The sequence below is a fragment of the Microchirus variegatus genome (genome assembly GCF_963457635.1).
Source record: "Microchirus variegatus genome assembly, chromosome: 5".
Lineage (NCBI taxonomy): Eukaryota > Metazoa > Chordata > Actinopteri > Pleuronectiformes > Soleidae > Microchirus > Microchirus variegatus.
The window spans coordinates 7,356,569-7,383,077 of record NC_139806.1 but is presented as its reverse complement, the minus strand read 5'-3'; the positions used below and the strand labels follow the sequence as shown (position 1 = coordinate 7,383,077).

The 26,509-nt window shown below is 40.0% G+C and overlaps 1 protein-coding gene across 1 annotated transcript; it reads right to left on the bottom strand.

Moving 5' to 3' along the window:
• Window positions 1-9,492: 9,492 nt before the first annotated feature.
• pnp5b (purine nucleoside phosphorylase 5b) lies at window positions 9,493-22,052 on the bottom strand (the record flags this gene model as incomplete). The annotated part of the gene is made up of 6 exons (XM_083888919.1): window positions 9,493-9,707; window positions 10,486-10,676; window positions 11,815-11,990; window positions 13,378-13,481; window positions 13,608-13,777; window positions 22,036-22,052. 6 exons carry the CDS (start codon window positions 22,050-22,052, stop codon window positions 9,493-9,495), a joined length of 873 nt encoding a protein of 290 aa, XP_083745045.1.
• Window positions 22,053-26,509: the final 4,457 nt, after the last annotated feature.

The window sequence follows — 26,509 nt, the reverse complement described above, 5'->3', positions numbered from 1 at the left end:
TAGCTGTTGTTATAATTTATTCTAAAGGTTTATTATTATTATTATTATTATTATTATTATTATTATTATTATTGTTATTTCTCCAGGCAATGTGTTGAAATGAGGGATTTGTGATTGAGATGATGTGTCTTCACACCAGCAGAAGAATAATCTCAATCCAGAAATGTCCTAAATGACCTTTTTCCTGACAGAATGTCCTGTGGTCTTTGTCCTGAAGTCATCTTCACTGTTTACTTTACTGTTCGGAACAGGCGTTTATTCACTTTTTGTGCTGGACTCTATTCTATTCTATCATTTTCTGTAATTGTCTCCAATCATTTTCTATTAACACTGGATCGTATTATTGAACACAGAATAACATTTAGCAGATTAAACAACAGACATTCAACATTTTTGTTGTCGATTGTGTGCCGTTCACAGCTTGTCTTGCTCTGCTGTGTCCAGAAATTAAAATCTTTCACATTCAAACCTCTCAATGTACAGTTTCCAGAGATTGAAAACACAGCGGTTTCTTTTACGATTAAAGAAGAGAGTCCAGATGAACCGCTATGGATCAGCGAGGCTACTGGACCCATCGGTAAGTTTAATGCAGAATAAATTCTTCTAAGCTCTAAATAATAATGATAATAATAATGACACTGCTTTTTCTGAATTCACCCCCGACTCCTGCCGCCTGTAGGTGGTTCTGTGCAGTACCCTCATCCGGCTAATGCTCCAGGAAGCCAGCACCTGGAGGACGACTGTCAGTTAGCTCATGCAGAGGTCGTGAGGCTAAAAACCGCAGAGTTTGGCGACATGTATAACTCCGCTCAACATACGGGAGATGTGAGTGGCCTTCATTTCACCATCAAGACTGAGAAAGAGGAGAACCGCTCCGGGTTCAGTCAGGACGGATGTCAGCACAGCGCGGGGAAGCAACTCGCCGCCGAGTTTTCCATGGAGGAACGAGAGAATCAACTGTGGTCGTCCATAATCGAAGGTAACGACATTGACACGGGTTTTCCTGACTTTTCTAGCATGGTGGAGGAATACTCCACCACGTTCCCAGAGCACTCGGACAACAATGTGGCTTCTAGTAAGTCCACTAGTGTCCCGGAGAGGACGTGTAACGGGATCTACAGCAGCGAGTTTCAGAAGGACGCGCCGCAGTCGTCCGGTTTTCAGGGCCGACCTCAGGGTGACCTTTCGCAGCAGGACAGGCCCAAGGAGCAGATGTACCCACATTCGGCACACCTGAGGCAGCCGGAAGAGCACCAGGAGAGGGATAACACAGCAGGGGACAGAACTCACTCGCACAATACCTTCACGCCGGGCGGCTTCCACGCTCACAAAGCGTTCCACGGCACGGCGCGCGGCTACGTCTGCCTGCAGTGCGGGAAGACGTTCGGCCGCCTGCATCAGTTCAAGCTGCACCAACAGAGCCACAAGAGGAAGCGGGCGTTCTGGTGCACGGTGTGCGGGAAGAGCTTCCAGTGTTCGTCGCACCTCAGCATACACCACCGCACGCACACGGGCGAGAAGCCGTACGGCTGCGGCCAGTGCGGCAAGAGGTTCACGCAGCAGAGCAGCCTGAGGGTTCACCAGCGCACGCACAGCGGCGAGCGTCCGTACAGCTGCGCGCAGTGCGGCAAGACCTTCATCCTGATGCACCATTTGAAACGGCACAGAATCATTCACACCTACAGCTGAGTCGCTCAGGTGACACTCCAATGAAAATCCAATGAACAGCGACGTTCTTTGATCCGTGTGACTTTCAGTTTTAATGCATATTTTACTATGCAAAGTCCATCTGGATGGATTTTAATATTTAATCTTTTTTTTTGTTTTTAAATGAATATGAAACTTAAATGACCCTTTAAATCAAGTTCACGCACGTCTGCAACACGTTTGTTGTTTTTCCCCTTAAAACTTAATCAAGAATCAGACATTTTCTCCATCTTCTGCTCACAATGATGTCTTGTACCCAAATGCACATGCACGTGTGCGTGCACAGGTCTACATTTCATCATCCGCACAGACTCTACGTATGCATCGACAGCGCATGCAAACTGTAGCACAAACCTTAACAATCCGTTCTTGTTTTGGTAAAAAAAAAAGACGATTACAAATGTCTTTTTTAGCTAGAGCTGCAACTAACGATTATTTCCCGAAATCGATTAATCTGTCCATTATTTTCTCGATTAATCGTTTGGTCCATAAAACGTTAAAAAACGTCGATCGGTGTTCGTCAAACCTGGAAATGACGATGTTCTTGTGTTGAATGTCTTGTTTTGTCCACAAACCAAAATGATTCAGTTTTTAATGATTCCTTTGTTACGTGGCGCAAAGAAACCAAGAAAATATTCGCATTTAAATAGCTAATTCTAGTTCTGATCCACAAATCTGCATGTTTTTAGACTGTGGGATGAAACCGGAGAAAACTCACGCACACACGTGGAGAACATGCAAACCCAGGTCTTCTTACTGCAAAGGCAAAAGTGCAAACTGTGTTTTCTCAATATTTATTACAGATGTGTAAAGCTCACATGGAAACAAAGACCTGTCACTCCTAGACTGAGTTAATTCTGCCTCGATTCATATCAAATATGTACCAAATATGTTAAAGAATCCACAGCCTAAGCCGACAGATTCCCGCCCCACACCCCCGTCTTTTAAGATCATGCTTCCAAAGCTAATAATCCTTTTACGTTCCTGCGGACGTTGAATCTTCTCATGTGGAAACAAGCATTATTTCATATCCGCGTTGAAACTACAAGCACAGGGATGCTCGTCGTTGTCGTCGCAGTTCCTCTTTACAGTCGCATTATTTTTTAAAGTATCTCTCAGGTTTTTTTTTTGTGGTGTCATGTTAATATTATTGCCTGTCTTAAGTTTAATTTTCCTATTTAAATTCTCCCGCCCCAAAATCCTTTTGCTCTTTGTAATGATTTATATTAAAAAAAACATGTTAAAACCATTATTATTATCATTATTTTTGTTATTGTTATTTATCTGTGATAGACTTAGATGTACATAGAGGTGGATCATTTACCTCAGTCACAATTAGGGCTGAATAATTCATCAAGATTTTACTGAAATTGCAATATTTGTTAAAGCGAAAATTTAATTTTAGCCGAATTACTGTCTGGATCTGTGCACGTCTTGTTCTACAGACTTTAGTTCTCGCAGATCTGCACAAATATCACACAATCACCGTTTTAAATGTGTTTTTTTTTCAAAATGAGAATAACGATAACGCAATTCCTGTCAAAATTATCACAATAACGTATGTATTCCGAAATTCAGCCCTAATCGCGATACAGCAGTAGTACATACATGTACTCAACATTTATGCTCTGTTGAAACCTCACATAAGTGGAGTCTTATTGTGTTATTATTATTATTATTATTATTATCTTTTTAAATGATCTGATATTTATGGCATTTTCTATGTGGCTGTTGTTTCACTCCTGCAGATTTTGTCCACCAGAGGGCAGTGTGACTCTTGAGTCATGACGGTGCAAAGAGGAAATGGTCACACACACACACACACACACACACACACACACACACACACACACACACACACACACACACACACACACACACACACACACACACACACACACACACACGTCTCTGTGTGGCTCCATTAAACAGGAACCACAACCTTTTAAAAGTTCTACATCCACTCATTTTCTTAACCAAACCTTGTCGAGCCCTCCGGCTGTCGCTCCTGCACATTTTTACAATATTTGCAGTGTGTGACATTTTTTGCGCGGCTTATGTTTTTGTGACATCAACATTAGTTTGATGTTGAAACAGTTGGGACACGTTAGAAGAAGAACAGTATAAACACTGTGTCTGTGTGTCCTTTAAAGTTGACTGACATGCATTTACACGCACCAGGTGTTCTGTGACGTGCGCACGTGTTGCATAACGTTGTTCACTGAGGTTTCTTCTTCTTTTGGTTGTTCTTGATTAGTTAAACTGAATTGTTCATACAGTTTAAGTGAAAGTATAAAGGGATAGACAGGGAAAATGTAGTTGTACTGTAAGGATCGAACCGCTTCTTTATTTCTGCACGCACATCCAGTGCATGCCTGTGGTTTCTTGCATGCATTACGAGGTTCTGCGTCCAGAGTTCCACACACACATACTCAATCTCACATTTCTTTACAGGAGTTTGTTCCCCAATGTCTGTCCAATCAGAAATCTTGTTTTAATCATGAAAAAAGCTTCAAACCTATTAATCGATTATCAAAATAGTTTTAAGTAGATTAATAATCGATTCATCGAGCTCTAAAAGTCACTCATTTTTTGTATGGACTTTGGTGCAGAGGAGTGATCGGTGCACAAAGTGACACATAAAACTATTTATGTCAGTTTTTTTTTAAATTGTACACTCTTAGAAATAAGGGTTCCAAAAGGGTCCTTCTACAAGGGCTGAGGTTCTACGTGGAACCATTTGCCCTTTCCTGAAGAAAGGGTTTTTCAAGGGTTCTTGGTAACACTAATGGTTCCAGTATAACCATTTTGATCCAGAGAACCCTTTAAAACCCCTTTCCTGAATAAAGGGGTTTAAAAGGATTCTTGGTGGACCCTTTATAAAAAGGTTCTACCTGGAGCCAAAAAGGGTTCTCCTATGAGGACAAGCCGAAGAACCTTATATGGTTCTTTTATTCCTAAGAGTGTAGATACAATGTGATGATTTGTTTGCAGTTCCCAACCCATGCCACTGCCTCGATGCAGGCCTGGTACATAAATACCATCATACATCATTTCAGTGTTTATGAGCTCTATTGTTGAGAACCGTGGACACACGGAGACTTCAGCTGAAGCAAATGCAAACACGCTCCCTCTATCTAATATCCTAAAAATAGACGGTTTAAAGATCTACGTGCGAGTCTAGCGGTAAATCTAATCCAGAAGAGGAACCCGTCATTCGGTCCTTCCGCCGCAGTGAATCAGTGTAACCTGGAAGCGTTCATGAGCTCATAAAATTCTCACAACCTTGTATGGACAGGAACAGTGATCTCTGGCGTCATGGAATGTTTTTATTATTATTCTCCGTTTTTGTAGAAGGAGGCGAAGGAGGAAGGGGGCAAGTGGGTATATTTAGTGTCAGGAAGTAGGAACAGATGGGGAGTAGAGGAAGGATAAGCTGCTGATAGAGAGAAGGACAAACAGAGAAGAAAACGTCAACCGTCACGACGGCGTTCTGTTTCCCAGAGGAACGACAGCATGTGTTACCTGTGTTTACATTCCTTCTTCTGTGAAGTTGACATCAAATGTGCAGAAGGCCTGGGAATCACTGAGTAAATCACCCAAACAGCAGTGTGTGTGAACAGGTGTGGATTGAAAATAGCACTGCGAAACAAACCCAAGGCCACTTGTTTAGTACACATGTTCAATCTGTCCAATATCTGGTCCAGTGATTTTCTTTTCTTATACTTTATTAATCCCTCAAGGAAATTATTTCGCTGCATTTACCCATGATCCTCTACTAGGAGCCGTGGGCAGCCACAGAGCAGCAGGATGAGTACCTTCTCAGTGAGCCCTTTGACCTGGTATGGGACTCGTATCGGCATACTGTGGTCCTCCTCAGTCTAAGTACAGGAGATAAAACACGCCATGTTGACTTCCGCACTCATTGCTACGTCACAATGAGACATTCCTGGAATTGTTGTCTCCCCGAGCTCCGCTTTGTCCCTAAAAAACGCAAGAGTTCAGGCGAGGGCAATAGTATCCTGAAGAGCGGAAGTCCGCAAAGTGTTCTATTCTTGTCTGCACAGTGCAGCACAGAGTTCTACACAAACTTCCAGCCTCAGAGGATTTACATTTTATATATGACGGCAATGTGCCGGCTAGAGTCGGCGGCAAATGATGGCTTTTCCAAATGTTAACTGCTGTTAGCTGCCGTTAGCCTCAGTGACGCTGACGTAGTTTCCTGTGTCTCATTTGCATATTTAAAGATACAGGCGCTCAAAAGCGAGTGTTCTGAACAGGGCTGTTTTGGCAGAGTGATTGAACTGCTGTGGTGCTTCATCCTTAAGGTATTTTGACCAAAGCATGTCACAGACATGTTCATTAGGACACCAGGGAACTAGGTTCACTTGTAGAAATAGGGTATAATTATGTCTACTTTAAGAACTTTGAAGTGGCAGAACACGCCATAGGCTCGTAACTAGAGGATCACCGGTTCAAATCCTGGAACGTGTAAACAGCTGGCGTGCACCTGAGCAAGGTATCCAACTGCTTCACTGCTGGTGTGCTGTTAAATACAGAGGTCAAATTCACCACGCGATGTCATCTTTTGTCGAATGTCCCGGCCGTTGCTGCCACTAGAGGTCGTAAGGTCGCCTAAGGTTGGCCTGCTCGGTTCTGTTTTCTGCCCTCTCTGTTTAAGCCTCTATAGGAAGCAGGACTGTATTGTTGCGCTATAGAGAATATAGAGAAGCGAAGCTCGTAGGACAATGTTTTTTTTTTTTTCTGCCTTCACTGCTGATTTACACTCATTCATAAATACAAAACAGTATTCAGTGCTGTGATGTTGATGTTCTTTTGCAGGTACCTTACATTACACCAGTTAATGTGTGTTTACGTCGAAACAGTCGTCTGCTCTGTGGATAAATCCATTCACATTATTTTATTCACTTTCTGCAAAGCCCTACTCTGTTCAGATTCCACTCCCTTCTCACTAGGTTAAAAAAAAAAACCTGAATGTGTTACACAACATCTGCTATAAATTCTCAAGGCTGTCGCTGCCGCAGGCAAAACCTGCAGCTCTCACTGTCATCTGACAAATTTGTTGACAAATAACATTTGCATGTACCTCACGAGAGCAAACGTGTAGACTAATAACTCCGGGTCATGTCGTCACTATGACTGTGGGATATTTTCATACACACCATGTTTCTATTGGCGTAGCTGAGGAAGGGCGTGTTTCTGGCCACGCTTTTGTCTGTACTTGAACTAAAATACTTTCAAAACACTTATCTCATCCAAAATGAGATACAGCAGCACAAGAGTTGGAAGCAAAATGTAACCCAAGATCAATCAGAATGTCAATTTAATGCAAAAGATTCTTGCAAGAATCAATTCAGACTTGCATATGTGTGACCATCGCTGTATTTAACACTTAGGCCATAAAAAGATGTCATCGTTTCATGAAAGTTTGGGGTCACCTATACACTTTTTTGTGTGTTTTCCATGAAAAGTCGCACATATTTCACTGCTGCACGGTGGGGGAGGCACAGATTTGCACCACAGAGCCAATGCACAGTGAAGCCAAATGAAGCAGACTTGAACCTCTGTCACTGTAGTATTAAAGTTTGGTGAGTTGGGTAGGGAACGCTGAGAAGCTTAAGCTACTACCAAGTCTTAATATGCGTCTCATCTGCTACTTTTACGCAGTCGTTCACACTGGTTTTGGCAGCTCGAAGCTAAGCGGAAAGGGTACTTGACCTATCCAGACTGCTCATTGTTAATTGGACACTAAAATATGTAAAAAATCTCTTCCAAATCAAATATGATTCTCCCCTAGAGAGGGAGAAGAACAGGCCGAAAAACAGACATTTGGAAACGCTAATGCAGTCGTCTGCTTCCTAGTTGGTTCAACCCAGTCGTGACTTCGATGTACACTACCGTTCAAAAGTTTGGGGTCACCTATACAATTTTTTTGTGTTTTCCATTAAAGGTCACACTTTTATTCTTCATTTTTTGCAAGAGTTGCAAAATGAATAGAAAATATAGTCAAGACATTGACAAGATTAGAAATAATGATTTTTAGAACCAGCAAAACAGTTCTCAGCTGTGCTAACATCATTGCACAAGGGTTTTCTAATCATCCAATAGCCTTCTAACGCGTTTAGCAAACACAATGTACCATTAGAACACTGGAAATAGGCCTCTATACACCTTTGTACATATTCCATTAAAACCCAGACATTTGCAGCTAGAATAGTCGTTTACCACATTAACAATTTATAGAGTGTATTTCTGACTCATTTAATGTTATATTCATTGAAAAAAAGTGCTTTTCCTTCCAAAATAAGGACATTTCTTAGTGACCCGGTAGTGTTTACATGACAGATATGACAGAAACCATTGTGTGTCGTTTCCGTTAGCGACTTTACAGACCCCATGGCCATTAGCGAAAAACCTAAAGTTAAAATTTCCACTTGGTTTGGAGTGCCCTCCACCATAAAATTCCCCTTGTTGAGGGAAGTGGCTTCCCTATGGAATTGGGACACCACTTTATGCAAGTTAGCGTAGCAAGCGTAACGAATGTGCTAACCTACTACGTTACATGTTGACAATTCTACCGGTGGAGCAAGCTAGTTAGCTAGTTAGCTAGCTGTTTTCATAAATCGTCAGTCATTTTCTGACAATAGTGCTCAAAGCACAACGGTCCTTTTGATGTATTTCAATCCAACATATTCCAGCACATTTAGACATTGTCACATGCTTATTTGCGAAAAAATATACTTAAAACAAATATTTTTCCTCTGCAGATGTGGCCGCCATCTTTGTTGGAAAAAAATCGGCCGGCTCGGTGAATTCGCAAAGCATCATGGGTAATTTTATCTTCCACTTTTGTTTTAAGCCCCCATCAGACCTCGCTACATCGCTACAGGACACACAAAGACAACACTGTTTTCAATTTTGAGTCTTCTTTATTGTAAAAGTAGTTTTTTTTTATACCTCTAATAAGCACAAGAAGCCCCCCCCAAAAAACCCTTGTGTGTCAGATTTGAATCAAATCTCCACTTTTGGTAAATATATATATATATCCCACACAGCACAATCATCCCTTTTTCCATCTATGTCCATCAAACACTTGACATAATATCACAAAAACAAAAATTTAAATAGATTTAGTTAAATATTCAATAATATTTTACACCTTTTTTTCTTTGCTCACAATCTCACGTTGGGTCAAAAATATTGAAAACACCGCTCGTGTTAACAGGTCCAGGGAGTGTAAGAGAAACGCAAGAATAAATATCTGACATTATTAAGACAAACGTGAGTCAAGTTAGGCATTACTCTGACAATAATAGCACCGTAAACCCAATGTCACAGCAGGAATTTGGTCATATTTAAGCGCTTGAGTGAGTCATCCGCCTGTAAATCAAAAAAAAAAGAAGGAATGTTTGGGAAAAAAAAGTGGACCAGTTGTAGTATTTAAAGACGTGTTAGTTGGATTTGTTGAAATTGAAATCCTATTGCAGTGTTCTACTTCTTGAGTGAACTCTTTGTGGTGACTTATACGTTGATATCACAGTGCAATAAATAAAAGTCGATTTTGTTGCTGATGTGTAAAAACACCGCCCGGCCAATATTAAATATATATAAATATAGTGCACTGGTGTCCGCCCTGGTCTTAGTTAGTGTCACTACAACACTAAAAAATATATACGTTTTTGCTAAGAAACTAGCAGTTTACTACAGTAACTTTTTTTCTTTTTTGCTTTCAAAACAAACACTTTAAAACAAGTCTTCTAGGTCTCAGTTGTTGTTGTCGTGCTCCAGCCGAGCCACCATGGTGGACACCAGCTTCTCCAGCTGCTTGGCTCTCAGCCTGCCCGTCTCCAGCACCTCCTCGTGGTTGGCCCTCTCCTGGCTGTCGTAGTCCATCACGGCTCGGTTGCTGATGAGCGACAGGGCAAAGCAGCGCATGCCGGCGTGGCGGGCGACGATCACCTCGTGGACCGTGCTCATCCCTGAGGACGGAGAGAGAGACGGTGAGTCTCACGAGATTCAAGGAGTTTTTTATATATATGTATATGTATATGTGTATATATGTATATATGTGTGTAGATGTATATATATATATATATATATATATGTGTGAAGATATAGACATATGTGTATATATGTATAGATATGTATATGTTTATATATGCATATATACATATGTATATGTATATACATATATAAACATATGTATATGTGTATATATATACATATATATGTGTATATATATATACACATATATATGTATATATATACATATATATGTATATATATACATACATATTTGTATATATACATACATATGTGTATGTTTATATATGTGTATATATACACATATGTATATATATATATACACATATACATGTGTGTATATATATACACACATTTACACACGTATACACACATATTTATATATGTATATATAAATATATGTGTATACATATATACACACACACATATATACATATTCACACATACATATATCAAATTCCAAAATAAGTTCTCGTTATGTCCTCCAGTATTACTCAAGTATTTCAATGAAGAGTCAAGAGTTAACAGTATTTCAATGTAAAAAAAAAAAAAAAGTCCAAAGTTACGTTATTATGTCTTTTTACCCGGTGTTATGCAACACTGTGTTAATGTAATATTTTAGCGGGAAAGGTGCAGCCCAAGGATGACGACACCTAAGAGTTACATCACCATCCGCTCTCTCGCAATCACTGTGTTCATTTAAAAAAAACTCACCAACAGCGTCGGCGCCCAGCGTGTTCAGCATGCGGCACTCGGCGATGGTTTCGAAGGAGGGGCCTCCGAGGACGACGTACACGCCCTCGCGCACGAAGTCGCCAAAGTGCAGCTCCTCCGCCACGTCGTGCGCCATCTGCCGCAGCTCGCGGTCATAGGCGTCGGACATGCAGGGGAAGCGAAGGCCAAACCTGAAGGGAGGAAGAGGAGGAGGATATTGAGGATTTAACTTCAGACAGCGGTAAGAATCCACAAAGGAACTTAAGACTGAGCCCCCCCCCCCACCCAACATTTTATGCTATATAAACATTACTTTTCTCTGGGATGAGGCACAAGTTTCTCTCCTCAAGGAACAACGGGGGCACCAGCATCAGATGATTCAAGGCCAGAATTTGGTGCAGGAGACGGCAAAAAAAAAAATGCACATATTTCACTGCTGCACGGTGGGGGAGGCACAGATTTGCACCACAGAGCCAATGCACAGTGAAGCCAACTGAAGCCGACTTGAACCTCTGTCATTGTAGTATTAAAGTTTGGTGAGTTGGGTAGGGAACGCTGAGAAGCTTAAGCTACTACCAAGTCTTAATATGCGTCTCATCTGCTACTTTTACGCAGTCGTTCACACTGGTTTTGGCAGCTCGAAGCTAAGCGGAAAGGGTACTTGACCTATCCAGACTGCTCATTGTTAATTGGACACTAAAATATGTAAAAAATCTCTTCCAAATCAAATATGATTCTCCCCTAGAGAGGGAGAAGAACAGGCCGAAAAACAGACATTTGGAAACGCTAATGCAGTCGTCTGCTTCCTAGTTGGTTCAACCCAGTCGTGACTCCGATGTACACTACCGTTCAAAAGTTTGGGGTCACCTATACAATTTTTTTGTGTTTTCCATTAAAGGTCACACTTTTATTCATCAAAAGAGTTGCAAAATAATAGAAAACATAGTCAAGACATTGACAAGATTAGAAATAATGATTTTTTGAGCCAGCAAAACTGTTTTCAGCTGTGCTAACATCATCGCACAAGGGTTTTCTAATCATCCAATAGCCTTCTAACGCGTTTAGCAAACACAATGCACCATTAGAACACTGGAAATAGGCCTCTATACACCTAAGTACGTATTCCATTAAAACCCAGACGTTTGCAGCTAGAATAGTCGTTTACCACATTAACAATATATAGAGTGTATTTCTGATTAATTTAATTTATACTCATTTGAAAAAACAAGTGCTTTTCCGTCAAAGTTACATAGTGTTGCTTTGTAAAAAGAAAAATCTGTCAATGTTTTATTTTAAATATCGGCCCATCATGCGTCTCTTGCCACCCACCTCTCATCGTTCGGTCCGACCAGTGGGTTGGATCCAGCGAAGCCCGGCATGTTGATGTGGTCTTTGATGATCATGACGTCTCCCACCTTGTAGTCCTGGTTGAGGCCTCCGGCCGCGTTGGTCATGATCATCGTCTCCACGCCCAACAGCTTGAAGACGCGCATGGGCAGCGTGATCTGTGAGAGAGCCAGGTGCGTTCAATTTAGCATTTTCATTTAAGAATACCAAATTTTACCAAATACCAAAAATCACTATAAGACCATTTCAACGTGTGTGGGGTTGTCGCACCATGGCTGACGTGACGTGATTTTTATACGCAACACAAACACACAAACTAGTAGTGCTGAAACAATTAGTCGATCAATGGATTAATCGATTACTAAATTAATCGTCAACTATTTTGATAATCGATTAATCGGTTTGAAGCTTTTTTCATGATTAAAACAAGATTTCTGATTGTTTTAGCTTCTTAAATGTGTCTTTAATATTGTCTTCGTTTCTTTGCTCCACATAACAAAGAAATCATTACAACTGAATCATTTATGGACCAAACGATTAATCGATTAATCGTTAGTTGCAGCTCTACAAACTGGTTCTTTTTGCTGTACTGAATCATTAGAATCAGTCAATTTAAAACATCAATTTATTCGAACACACATCGGCTGAATGTGTTGCTAAATGTCAATCTACAGTTTCGCCATTGTTTGGTTTGATTCCCGTGTCGGACGTCGCACTCGTGACTCTTCCAGTGACGACACTCTCTGACCAATCAGTGGCCGTTAGTCTGTTGACGTCACATTTTAGTAATCGCCTCAGCTCGCTTTAGAACCACGCCAGGTACCAGACGAGCCTAATCGTGCTAGAACTGTACAGTGGAAAAGTGCCATTAGCTGGCCATGCACATGCAGGTATAGGCAGGAAGTTGACTGTCTACCCTGCAGCTGTCTGCTGCTGTTTCAACAAGTAATACTAGAGATAATTAAGAACAAGTATTTGTGATTTGAGCCTGTTGACGAGGTGAATCTGAAGGAAGCGATCGAGTGAGCGTTCTGTGCACGGCTGATAGTCGAGTTGTGGTGTTTCAAGTGGTCTCCATTTTGTTTTTGTTCTGTACTGTTGTTGTTGGCGAGTTCAGTTTGTTATATGAACATTATTCCTGAGTCTCTGTGACATATTCGGAGGATTTTAGTTGCTTTAGATTTATTACATAATGCACCTTTAAAATGCGTGAAAATTGTGTGAAAGACGGGCTTATCTGAAGCAGAATGTATGACTTTTTATATGCCTACAGGTGCATTCCAGAACTAGAAAAGCACTCGGAGAGCACAGACCGCTAAGGCAGCTCAGCCCCGCACAAAATAGCGATAAAAGCAGTGATAGCGTCTACGGATCATGCCCAAAATTTAATCACTTGTTCCTGGTCCCAGTGTGGACATTTCCTGAAAATGTCATCCAAAGCCATCCGCGACTTTTCGAGTTTATGTTGCTAACAGACAGTCAACATAACTGTGCACGTGGCTATGGCCTCGGTGTTACCCACTGATGCAGCTCTCAAACACTTACCTTCTGGATGGGGTAGCCCTCGTACAGGTGGAACCTGCCCTGCATGCAAACACACGGCTTCCCTTTCAGTGTTCCAAACACCAGCTGGCCGGCATGACCATGCACTGTAACCCACACACACACACACTCATTGTTAATAGACACTCAGTGCAGTTAACTACAACTCAAAAGCATGCACACACACACACACACACGGATTAACAACTGTGAGAACTCAGGGCTGCACGTACCTGTGCTTTGTGGGAAGTTGGGAATTTGACTGTACTTGAAGATCTCTGGGTCCTTGAGTATCTCAGCCAATCCTCCCAGACCTGATCCGCACACAATTCCCACAGTCGGCCGGACTTGCGTGTTGGAGAGCAGCCAATCGGCTGCGCCGCGACACTCGTCATAACTGTCACTGAGAGAGTCAGAAAAACAAAGAATTTTTAAAAACAAGGCCTGGATCGGAGGCTGGGAGTCAGTTCATCTTACTTACTGTTACTTAATTTATTATTCAACTGCAGGATATACTTTTTGAAATTTGGGCTGGGCGATATGACTAAAACATTATCGCTATATTCTACCCTTCAAAAGTTTGGGGTCACTTAGAAATGTCCATACTTTTGAAGGAAAAGCACTTTTTTTTCAATGAATATAACATTAAATAAATCAGAAATACACTATACATTGTTAATGTGGTAAACGACTATTCTAGCTGCAAACTTCTGGTTTGTAATGGAATATGTACATAGGTGTAAAGAGGCCCATTACCAGTGTTCTAATGGCACATTGTGTTTGCTAATCGCTAAGAAGGCTATTGGATGATTAGAAAACCCTTGTGCAATGATGTTAGCACAGCTGAAAATACTTTTGCTGGTTCTATGAAGAAAGCGCAAAATTATTATTTTGAATAAAAATCATTATTTCTAATCTCATCAATGTCTTGACTATATTTTCTATTCATTTTGCAACTCTTTTGATGAATAAAAGTGTGACTTTTATTGGGAAACACGCACAAATTGTATAGGTGAGCCCAAACTTTTGAACGGTAGTGTATAATAAAGTTTTCAATCAGTTGATATGCGATAATTAACTCATCTTACAGATTCTTACCTCGCACAAGTTTGCACACTCTCGCTTGTATGACGGCTCTAAGGGTTTATTTCAATTGATTTTAAATTTTAGAACTTTTCCAAGCAAGACTGACAATTTTAAAAACACAACTTCTTCATTTCCCCTCCTTGTATCCAAGAACAAGCAGCGAGTAACCACAAATATCTGGTCGATCGAAAAGAATGACGCGCGGTGGGAATTTCCTGTCTGTAATAATAATAGTAATACTAGTAGTGTGCAGTGTGTATAATGTGCGAGTGTGTGTCACATGGGGGAGTTTTTGTTGGCTTTATGACATGAAGCGTGAGACCTTGATGTGCTATTTCACCACAAACAACAAACAACAAGCATTTCTCTACGTGTACCGACTCGCTCACTAAACTTCACACTTTAATGTCGTCTCACCCTCCGTTTCCCTTTAGCCTCAGATACAAATAATTTAAAATGATAGTGGCTGATTAATGACCGTTCACCTAATACAAATCTAAATAAAAAATCAATGATATTGAGCACTGCGTTGAAGAAGAAATGAGTCACGTGTCTTACATTCCCACGGATGCCGACACGTGCGTTTGACTTTGGAGTGAAAGCTGATTAAATACATTCCCAATTGTAGAAAAACCCACTTAAACTTGGGATTATTGTTGTTTTGAGCAGTGGGAACACGGTATTAGTCCATGGCTTAGGGTGGGAATTGTATTTTAAATAGAAATACTAGGGCTATATGGGTGATATGGACCAAAAGTCATATCCCGATAAATTTAGGCTGAATATCAATATACGATGATCAGTCAAAGTCTAAGCCAAATATGAAGGCTAAAGGCTATTTCAGTGAACGGTTGAACAGGAAAATCAAGTGAGTAAATAAAAAACAGGTTTCTTCACCTGGTTCATGATAATAAAATGTACACTGTAAAACAACCCGAGTACCTTTTTTGAAATCAAAGCTCCGTAAGGAACTATATCGATATATGTGATATGATCTAATTCCATATCCCATTTGAAAATATATCGACATATATTTTATATATTGATATATTGCCCAGCCCTAAGAAATACTGAATTAAGCTAAATAAAATATGCATGAATCCTCCTCTACATCATTGCTTTACCTCCGAGAAATGGCTATGAACATATATATATATATTAATAATAATAATAATAATAATAATAATAATAATAATAATAATAATAATAATAATAATAACAATCACAAAGAGAGATAATATTAGGGGTGGGGGAAAAAAAATTGATTCACATAGGAATCGCGATTCTAATCATCCACGATTCTGAGTCGATTCATAAACTTCAAAAATCGATTTATGAAAAAAAAAATAACAAAAAAATTAAAGTTTCTATTTTGAAAAACCACACAAAACACCAGTTTGTGTTATTTGTGTACAGTTTATTGTTGTAACTTCTGGGAGAAAAAGGCAGCTAAGCCTAAGCTTTTATTTATGCAAGTTATTTTCTTGTTCAGTAAGTAAGTTTTTATTTGTTTTGAATTAATAAATGTTAACTTTTGTCTTAAGTTTGCTTTTGTGTGATCACATCACTTTATCTTATACAAACAGTATTGTTTTGATGCCATAATTTGCCTCAACACACTATGCGTTGTATCAATTTTTGAATCGAGAATAAATTTTAAATTGAATCGTGAGCCACCCAAAGATTCACATCCCTTGATAATATTGTGTTATATCAACTGTTTTGGTCTGTCAGTATTTATGCCTGACATACAGTAAGTGAGCCGGCCTCACACTTAGTGGTTCACTTTTAATACGAAATATTTCACTGCTCTCTAAGGTTAAAAACAAACAAGACTGACACTGGTTTGGTGCAAATATCAACTATAAGTAATAAAGTCTTGGGCCATCACTGGCTGCATTTATAGTGGTTTTTAACTTTTTTTTCCTGTCCCACATAAACTCAAAAACAAAAATCATTTGGTGATATCAGCCATATCTGACCTGCTGCTTTGACTCTGCTTTTGCCTATTTATCATATTTTTATTTGTGTTTGGCTTCACTGGACGAAGAAACACCTTGATTCAATGTTTGCAAACTTGTTTATTTGTCACTCAGTAACTTGCTCCAACATAATCATCCATTCATTCATTCATTCATTTATTTATTCCCACCTCTGACGGTGAGTCTCGCGCTGACTCATAATAACATCACTCCAGGATGTTGCGTTCACGGTGACCGTCAATATGCGCCTTTTTCCTCTTGTGCGGAGAACTTGACGGTGGGTGGGGGCTGACGTGTGGACGTGTGGACGTGACGAGACAGCGGGGCGCACATGCTGCCAAGCGGGTTTTTTCCATCCCACGAGCGGCTTGATGTTTCGCGGCTTTTACCGCCTTATAATCGACATTAACTGCTAAACATTATTGACGTGTTTTTTTTTGTTTTAAACACATCCGCCGCATCGTCTCGAACACGCAGCATCCACACGTCAACGCGGCTTTAAACATGTCAACAAAAAAAACGTGTTATAAACGCGTATATACTTCTTTATTTTTTAAACGTGTAGTCACATTAACGCGCAACTTCCTCAGCGATGGCTGTAAACCGGCGAGTGAATGAATAACGCATCTGTTCTTTTATATTGAAATTACAGATCATATGTGGGGGTTTTATACCTCCATTGTCACAATAACATCATGAAAAAAAAGAAGAATTGTACTTGAAACTCACCCAGACACGACCTCGGGTGAGTAGAGCATGATGAGACTGTCACAGTTCGCAGGATGTCCCGTGGAAAAATGAGTGTGAGAGCGGTAATGCGGATTTTTCCCCCCGGTGGAGAAACCACTTTAAAAACCCCACAGCCACGCCCCGCCTATAAAAACACTGGCCCCGCCTCTTCGTGTGCGTCACACGCCTTTCCAGGCGCTGATTGGTTGAAGCGTAGGCGTGTTGGATTACGTTGAACCCATGATGTGTTCACGAGCTTCCACCAAAATAAGACCTGAATGAACGTGTGCACAGAATTTATGACAAATTAAGGGACATTCAAATAAATGAATAAATAAATGTATATATATGGATTTTTTACGATTTGAAATCCAATTTATTGATTATTAATCATTTATGAATATACATTTAATTAAATCCAATTGAATTCAATGAGTCAAATCCAAAATTATTTATAAAACTGTACATCAGAGATAAAACATTACATTACACAATACATTGTAGAAACATAAGACCGGATATACCTAAAAACAAACAATACAATAAAACAATAGTATAATTGTAGAAAGTATAAAAACAAAACAAATAAACAAGTTGGTCGGTAGTGGGTAGGTTGACAGCAGCTACAGTAGTTAGGTTTGTGTGTGTGTGTGTATATATATATATATATATATATATATATATATATGAAATATTTATTTTTTATTTCCATGGTGCACTAAATTATATTATAAGCGACCGCATGCGAGTGTCAGTGGTAGAATTTCCGACAGCACCTGAAGGCATCAGCACACACACACACACCATCACGTCCTCACCGTGGTTGTGCTGAGCCGGGTGCTGATGCAATCTTCCGACACAAGACCAGTGGCATCATATGTTAGTCCACGAGGAACTGTGTTTTGTGTTTTGTTTTGAAATCACACACATATATATATGTATATACATACACACACACATATATATATATATATATATATATATATACATATATATATATATATATATATATATATATATATATATATATATATATGTATATATATATATATATATATATATATATATATATATATATATATATATATATATATATATATACATGAATGTATATATATGTATATGTATATGTATATCTATGTGTATATGTATGTATGTATATATATATATTGGCTACATTTGTTTAGATAAATGGACAGACAGCTGGTTGGTAATTGGATAAGTTGGTAGGTTGGACGGTAGTCGGTAGCTATGCCAGTAATAGATAGGCAGGTAGGTAGGTAGGTTGGTTGGTTGGTAACTAGGCTGGTGGTAGGTTGGTAGGTTGGTTGGTAGATAGGTATGTTGGTCAGTCGGTTGGTCAGTAGGTAGGTAGGTAGTAGGTTGGTTGGTTGGTTGGTAGGTAGGCTGGTAGATAGGTAGGTAGGTAGCTTGGTCGGTCAGTAGTAGATTGGTAGCTAGGCTGGTAGTAGATAGGTAGGTAGGTCAGTCACTAGTAGATAGGTAGTTAGATAAGTAGGTAGTTAAGTCAGTTGGTGGTAGGTAGGTAGGTAGTTAGATCAGAAGGTGGGTAGGTCTGAAGAGTGGAAGGTCGGTTGTTAGTAGATAGATAGATAGATAGATAGATAGATAGATAGATAGATAGATAGATAGATAGATAGATAGATAGATAGATAGATAGATAGATAGATAGATAGATAGATAGAAGTGGTTATTATTTCTCGTCATTTCGAACCATTCTCCTCTGATCTCTGTCATCAACAAGACATTTTGACTCAGAGATCTGCTGCTCACTGGATGGTTTCTCTTTCCTCTCTATAAACATTACAGACGGTTGTGAATGAAAATCCCAAAGCTGTTGTGCATCCATTTTAAGTATAAAAAAAAATCAGCTCCATTCAAACCACTGTCATATGAGTTCACACAATGCTCCTCCACCTCATCCTCCTGGCGACAGGTTTGCCTAGTTTAACTAAATAATTCCAGAAATGTTGACGTCGAAACACAACGCTCACCTGGGTTAGGGTATTCTGTACTTGTGGAAAAGTCACAATGGGTTTGATGGTGAATTTAAGAAAGTGCTCATGGAACAGTGGTGAATATCTGGACTTGTAGTGCGTTTATGTTCACAGTGAATTACAGTGAAATCTGAATCTTTTACTGGAATTCATGAACATCGTACTTGATGAGAGGTCACAGGGTTCATTCACACTATAACAGATCAAGACGTAGAGAGAAACATTCATGGAGAGGTGAATGCACAGACATGTACGGATTCCTGTGTGCATGGAGATACTGTATATGAGCGTGTGTGTGTGTGTGTTTAATACCTGCAGTGTCAGTAGCACAGTGCAGTCAGTGTTCTGGTTACTCAGTGTTAGATAACAGCCAATTTGAATTCTCACAGTCGTCACAGTCGCCACGGGCCAAAAAAACCTGCCGCTCTCACTCGAGGCAGGACTTTACTAATGCATATAGACAAAGGAGATTAGCGTACACCTTCTGCAAACTAGTAATTGCAGCTCTTAAAGCATGCAAAAGCCTGCAAGATCCAATAAAAATATCATAAAAAACATTTTTTATCCCCATTTAATCCGACATATTGTACATTTCTCTCCTTAACCCTTTAAGGTACTACTCAACCATTTGGTCGACCACACTTTAAGTCACTATATGTCATTGAAAAATGCATCAAGCTGAACTCACTAACACTAAATGTGACTTGTTCTGAATGTTGTACTTTATGAATTATGCAAACCAGGTTTATTATGAACAGACGTCTCAACCGTTTGGTAGAGGCCTGTATCTGAAATACTGTAGGGTCTAATAATAAAAGAAATATTGATTGTCGTTATTGTTATCATAAATAAATACATTTTTCTTGGTGTGTACCTTAAAGGGTTAATAAAGTGAAATATATAATATAAGGAAATCTGCTCCTCTTTCACAAAACATCATCAACTTCATAAATGTCTGCATGTGAAATCAAACAATACTACCACTGTATATTGTTTATTTGAGTGGAGCTTTATTGATTAGGATGTTTTAGTTTTCTCACAAATTACACATTGAATATTTTCCCCTATGTGTTTGTGTGTATCTGTTTTCTTTGTGTTCTTGTAGGCGAGTGTACGTCGTGTTTGAACTGTATTAAATACAGTATCCGCTAACGGTAATCCAAACCTAATGGAGGAAACAAAGTGGGTCATCTCTTTGTTTGTTGCACCACCTGATCTCCTGACTGTACTGTACGTCTATGTTTTGTTGTTTCTGTTTTTTTTAGGTCCACACTGGAACATCATTGCACTTAGTGAACTTTTCATGTCTTTTCCATGTGCTGCCACCAGCAGGTTTGCAGATGAAGTGAGATGTCGCTGAGTTGGAATTTCCTGATTTTTTAAGTGACCTTAATGCAGTGATGAGTCAGCTGCTGGCAAGTCAACAGAGTGCTTCTGTTTATGGACAACATCTCACACCTGCAGAGTAATAAAAACATGATCTTTGATCACTGATCTAAATCAAATCCATGTGTTTTCTTTTCAGGTCAGTCACCGTCACAAAGAAGAGCTGAGAGTCCTGAGAGTTTCTGGGACACACACACACACACCTTTATCATCTGTTGTCTGCTGCCACCTGCTGGCTAAATGGCTAAATTGGCTGTTTCTCCTCGTTCCTTGGCATTCAGGAGAACATTGGCATCTGGTTGGTTCCTCGTGTATTTACATTTACACCAGAGTTAAGTCCAGATTTTCAGGATTTGAGACCCGACTTGGACTGATCCGTGTGATTATCTAGTTTTTCTCATTTTTAGGACTATTATTCATAGGTTTTCACTGGGGTTCAAGCACATCTGATGTTGCGAAGATCAAAAATATAATCAAAAATCAAAGTGAAATATCTCACTTTTTTATTTGGTTGTAGATTTAACTCAGTTTATAAACTTGTTGAAATAGTGACATTTATGTCATTTGTGTCTTTTTTTTCTTCTTCAGTTGCTCTGACTCAAAGTACAACACACACTCCAGAATTAACTGTGTCATCACATAATCGCTCAGATTATGTAATGATGTCATTGTAGTGTGTTGTGAGAGACTGGTGAGCGGCCCAGTTCATTAGATGCCCAATGCAGAAAACAATGAATGCAGAGGGAGAGATTATAGAACCTAATTTCTAGTGATTTAAAAATCACCGCAGAAACCTAAACTCTCTGTGACCTGTTCTCTCTCTCTCTCTTTGTGTGTGTGTGTGTGTGTGTGCAGCGCAGGAAGTGAAAAAACACACAAATAAATATGCAGGACATGGAGCATGGAGAGCGAAATAAAAAAGGCTGCTAAGAAAGGGAGGGATGAATGCAACGGAGGTAAGACCACCATTACCATGAGCCAAGAGCACTGAGTGAACCCCACCACACACACGCACGCACGCATGCACACACGCACACACGCACACACGCACACACTTGAGCAGAGAGGAGGAAGTGGTAAACAGCTTTATGCAAGTCACTCCAAAGTGTTCAGATGTCGTGTGGTGAGGCATCATTCGTAAGTCACACGCTACAGTCCGGTGTTTTGACTCAAACACTTATCCTAAAAGTGTGCATGCAGGAACAGCACTTTACCGAATTTAGTTACAATCCCCACCGCGCGAGAACTACAGAAGGGGACAAATTAAAGGCCCAGTGTGAGAGAACGAGTGACATCTAAAGCTCGACTGCGTCAGACGAGCCAACGCATCAAACTCTCGCGAGAGAGTCGATAAGAGCGACGGTGCGAAGGGTAAACAAACGTGGGCGACAAACGTGGCTCGTGGAGGAGGTGACGTTGGCATCAGTGATTTGATATTCCCGCTATTTCCTGTGTCTCACCTGCTCTTTGGCGACATGTCGGTAATCACTACACTCTTAGAAATAAGGGTTCCAAAAGTGTTCTTCTACAAGGGCTGCGGTTCTACCTGGAACCATTTGCTTCAGAAAAAACCCTTATTCAGGAATGGAGTTTTAAAGGGTTCTCTGGATCAAAATGGTTCTTACTGGTACCATCAGTGTTAACAAGAACCCTTGAAAAAACATTTCTTCGGGAAAGGGTTTTTCAGAAGCAAATGGTTCCAGGTAGAACCTCAGCCCTTGTAGAAGAACCCTTTTGGAACCCTTATTTCTAAGAGTGTATTTGCAAATGGCTTGTGGGAGCATTACGGCCACCTTCTCAACTGGAGGATGAAAGTACTCTAACTAGCCAATTTGCATTATCAAGTAGTACAAACACATTTGTAACTGCCTGAATAAACAGGAACGGCCCCTTCATCACACACACAAAATACTCAAATCAATGAATGTAAGCAATGATTAATCTGACTTGCACTCTGACACAAATCTGGTGGTAATGCGTCACACGGACAGAGGTGGACAGAGTGACTGAAATATTCTACTCAAGTAAAAGTACCTCTATTCCGATAACATTTTTACTTAAGTACAAGTAAAAGTACTGTTCTAAAGAATGTGCTCAAGTTAAAGTAAAAAAGTAGCTTGTCTAAAATGAGTCAGTCAATCAGTGAAAATGGGTCAAAGGTCACAAATGTCACTCACTCTGGGACCTTAACTAGCGCAAGCTCACCTTATTTTTTACCCAATACTTATTACACATTTTAAAAATTACTTTTAAAAAGTACAAATACACAGAAAACAAAACAAAAACAAAAAACCCTGCTCAATTACAGTAACACGAGTAAATGTATTTAATTACTTTGCACCTCTGCTTACGGAAACAAATAACAGAAATATAGAGAAACTGAAACAATTGCTCGATTATTAATCGCTTACGAAATTAATTGTCAGCTATTTAGCTTGAAGCTTTTTTTATGATTAAAATAATATTTCTGATTGTTTTAGCTTCTTAAATGTGAATATTTTCTTTGTTTCTTTGCTCGAGGACATTCGAGAACATCGTCATTTCCAGGTCATTTCCAACACTGATCAACATTTTTTAACGTTTTCTGACATTTTACGGACCAAACGACTACTCGATTAAGAAAATAGACACTAGATGAAGCTCTACGAAATATAAGGAATCAAAAGTATAACAGTGTGTACCCTCCAAATATCCTGAATTTGTACTTTTCTGATCTTTTCCACCAGGGACTCTTCTGCACATTGGTCCTCAGAGCGGCTCCAACCACCTTGCCCTTTTTCTCAATTAAATAATGCTTTGTCACCCTTTCCTGAGGCAGAAGAAGGGGAGCCATTCACCTCACGGATGTGCCCCTTCATGTGTTTGAGCTTAACAGGACGCTCTGTACAGACGCTCTTGGACACAGCAAATGGTGTGCACAGGCGCTATGAATAGAGATCTCTGTGGTCCCCCCGAAAAGAGTATGTGTGTGTGTGTGTGTGTGTGTGTGTGTGTGTGTGCTGCAGGGGGTGGTTTGTTGGTGCACTTGTTGAGAAATGTGCATGTGAGGGGCCCCCCATGCATGTGTGTGTGTGCTTGAGTTAATCACTTTTTCTGGTCACACAACAACAAAATGTGGCTCGTAAACATCAACATGAATGAGAATGGGCTCCGTTAAAGACTTCAATTTTTATATATATATATATATATATATATATATATATATATATATATATATATTTATATATATAAAAATAAGTTTTTTGATCGTTTGTATTTGTTCCTGATAGTGAATTGAGAGAGAGGAGGGAGTCGCAATCAGTTATTACAGCAATTACACAGTCGTGAGCAGGACACGACAGGAATTCAGGAGCGAGGGAAAGAAAGGAAGAAAGAAAGAAAGGGAGAGAGAGCGAGAGAGAGAGAGAGAGAGAGGGACATGGAGGGAAAGAGTAAAAGTGAGAGAGAGAGAGGGATGCCTCTTATAAAGCCAAGTCCTGTCTCTAAGGGGAGAATTTGCGAGCAGCGAGGCCAAGCTCTGGGTCAGAATCAGAGACCCGGCGAGCCAATGACTGTACTAATAATTCTCCTTAATGTCCAGGGAGCGCCGGCTGTTGACCTTCTTCCTGCTGCAGAATCACAACCACACACCTGGTTCCCGTGAGCATGTGCACGACAACAAGGCGAACGTGTGGACGAGACGCTGAGGCTCCTCTCTCTCAAACCGTCAATTAGTTTGCACAAAAAAGGTAAGCAATTAACGAAACTCCACAGACGCACGTGCAAATAATAATAATAAAAAAAAGACAGAAAATTAATTGCATGAACAGCATTTTGTGTCGAGTAGGAACTGAAAGAGCGTGGCGTGTCTTGCTCAGGTAAGTTTGTGCATAATGGGAAAGGAAATGTGCTTATTGTAGGACTGAGTCTGCAGTATGATCTGTATTTCAGCTGATCATTTACTGGCAATGACTATATTTCACTGATTAAAAACACCGCACACCTAACAGTAACTCATAAAAGATCACATTTATATGAATATGTTGTATTATAAATGTACTAAATGTAAAGCCATACACCTGTAGAGCTTCACAGGATTCACTTCCTCACGTGGCGACGTCAGGCCGCTTAACCCTTTAAGGTACGCACTAAGAAAAAAGCATTTTTTATTATTTTATTTTATTTACTTATGATAACAATAAAGACAATCAATATATATATAATTTTTAATTGGACCCTACAGTATTTCAGATACAGGCCTCTACCAAACGGTTGAGACGTCTGTTCATAATAAACCTGGTTTGCATAATTCATAAAGCCACATTAAGTGTTAGTGAGTTCAGCTTGATGCATTTTTCAATGAGATATAGTGACTTAAAGTGTGGTCGACCAAATGGTTGAGTAGTACCTTAAACGGTTAAAGACGCACTGAAGCCGAGGCGGTTGTTAGTAAAAATAAAAATGTGCGGTCACTGTTCACACGATTTCATTTTCAGAGCGGCCGATTCTCTCGCACAGCGTCGTGTGTAAATCTTTGCAGGGGTCGAAAGCAGTAGACGCAGAAAAAGTAACCACGAATAATTCAAAAGTGATCACATTTTCATCCCCATGATGTCTGTGAAAATGGAAGACAATAATAAAATAACTGGGATGTGCTTTAGTGTTGACGTTAAATAATTTATGCACCAAAAAAGTGTTAATTAAGCCCTTTTTCCTACTTGGTTCTCAGTCATTTAAGTCATAACCTGCTTCAGTAGTTCCTAGTTTTGTGTTTGTATGATGCAAGTTCACAGTGTAGGTACAGTGGTGTGTCATAGTGACGTTTTTACATGTGGCACCAGGAGAAAAGAAAAGTTTTAAAGACGAAGGACACAAACACTATAGAGCGTGTGTTCTTGTACTTGCGGCATACTGAGGACCAGTGAGAGTTTTTAACCAACAAAGTGAGGTCATTTTAACGAAGTGAGGACATTTTGGCCGGTCCTCACTTTGTTTTCATTGAAATCACTTCCTTGGGTTGTAAACATGCAATACTCTGTTTTTAACAGACAGTACAAAAAACCCGTTTTCCAGCCCTGGTGTTTCGTACACTTTTTGCTCTTGGGCTCCACCTGCAGACATTTTTATGGTACTGCACCCAGTAGTTCTTTATCGATGTCATTTATGAAGTAGATATTTGTAACTGTGTTTGATTTATAAAATGGAAATGCTGGTCCTCACTTTGCCAGCACTCCTCAGTATGCAGTACTGTACAAGAATATGTGTGTGTGTGTGTGTGTGTTTGTTTGTTGGGGGGAACAGAGAGGGCAACATGGAGGGGGATTACTCCTCACTCCAGAATACTAACGAGGGCCCTTTTGTCACAGATATCTCTCTCTCTCTCTCTCTCTCTCTCTCTCTCTCTCTCTCTACTTTTGCTCTTCCGCTCACTCGTTTTTTCCGTTCATTCATCTCTCTCTCTAACACACACACACACACATACAGTACATGCACTCACATCACTGTACTCTCTTTCCAAATTGTCGTACACAAAATCACACATGCACACCTGCAGTCACACACACACACACACACACACACACACACACACACACACACACACACACACACACACACACACACACACACACACACACACACACACACACACACAGAAATACGTGTGTGATTGCAGTACACACACACACACATGGATGGGCACCGAGTCGTTTTTATCAATGGCGTCTTTTGTTTCTTTTGTCTTGGCTTCAAACAAAGCATTCCTGTGTACACAGGAGAGAGAGAAAGAGAAAGAGAGGGAGAGAAGGAAGGAGAGAGAAGGAAAGGCAGAGAGAGAGAGAGAGAGATCAGGAAAACATTGAGCGATCTTTTGTTTGGCAAAAGAAAAAGTTTTGATTCACTTTTTTGGATTTGGGGTCGCCAAGGGTGGGCAGCGCAGTAAGGTTGTCGTGTTGC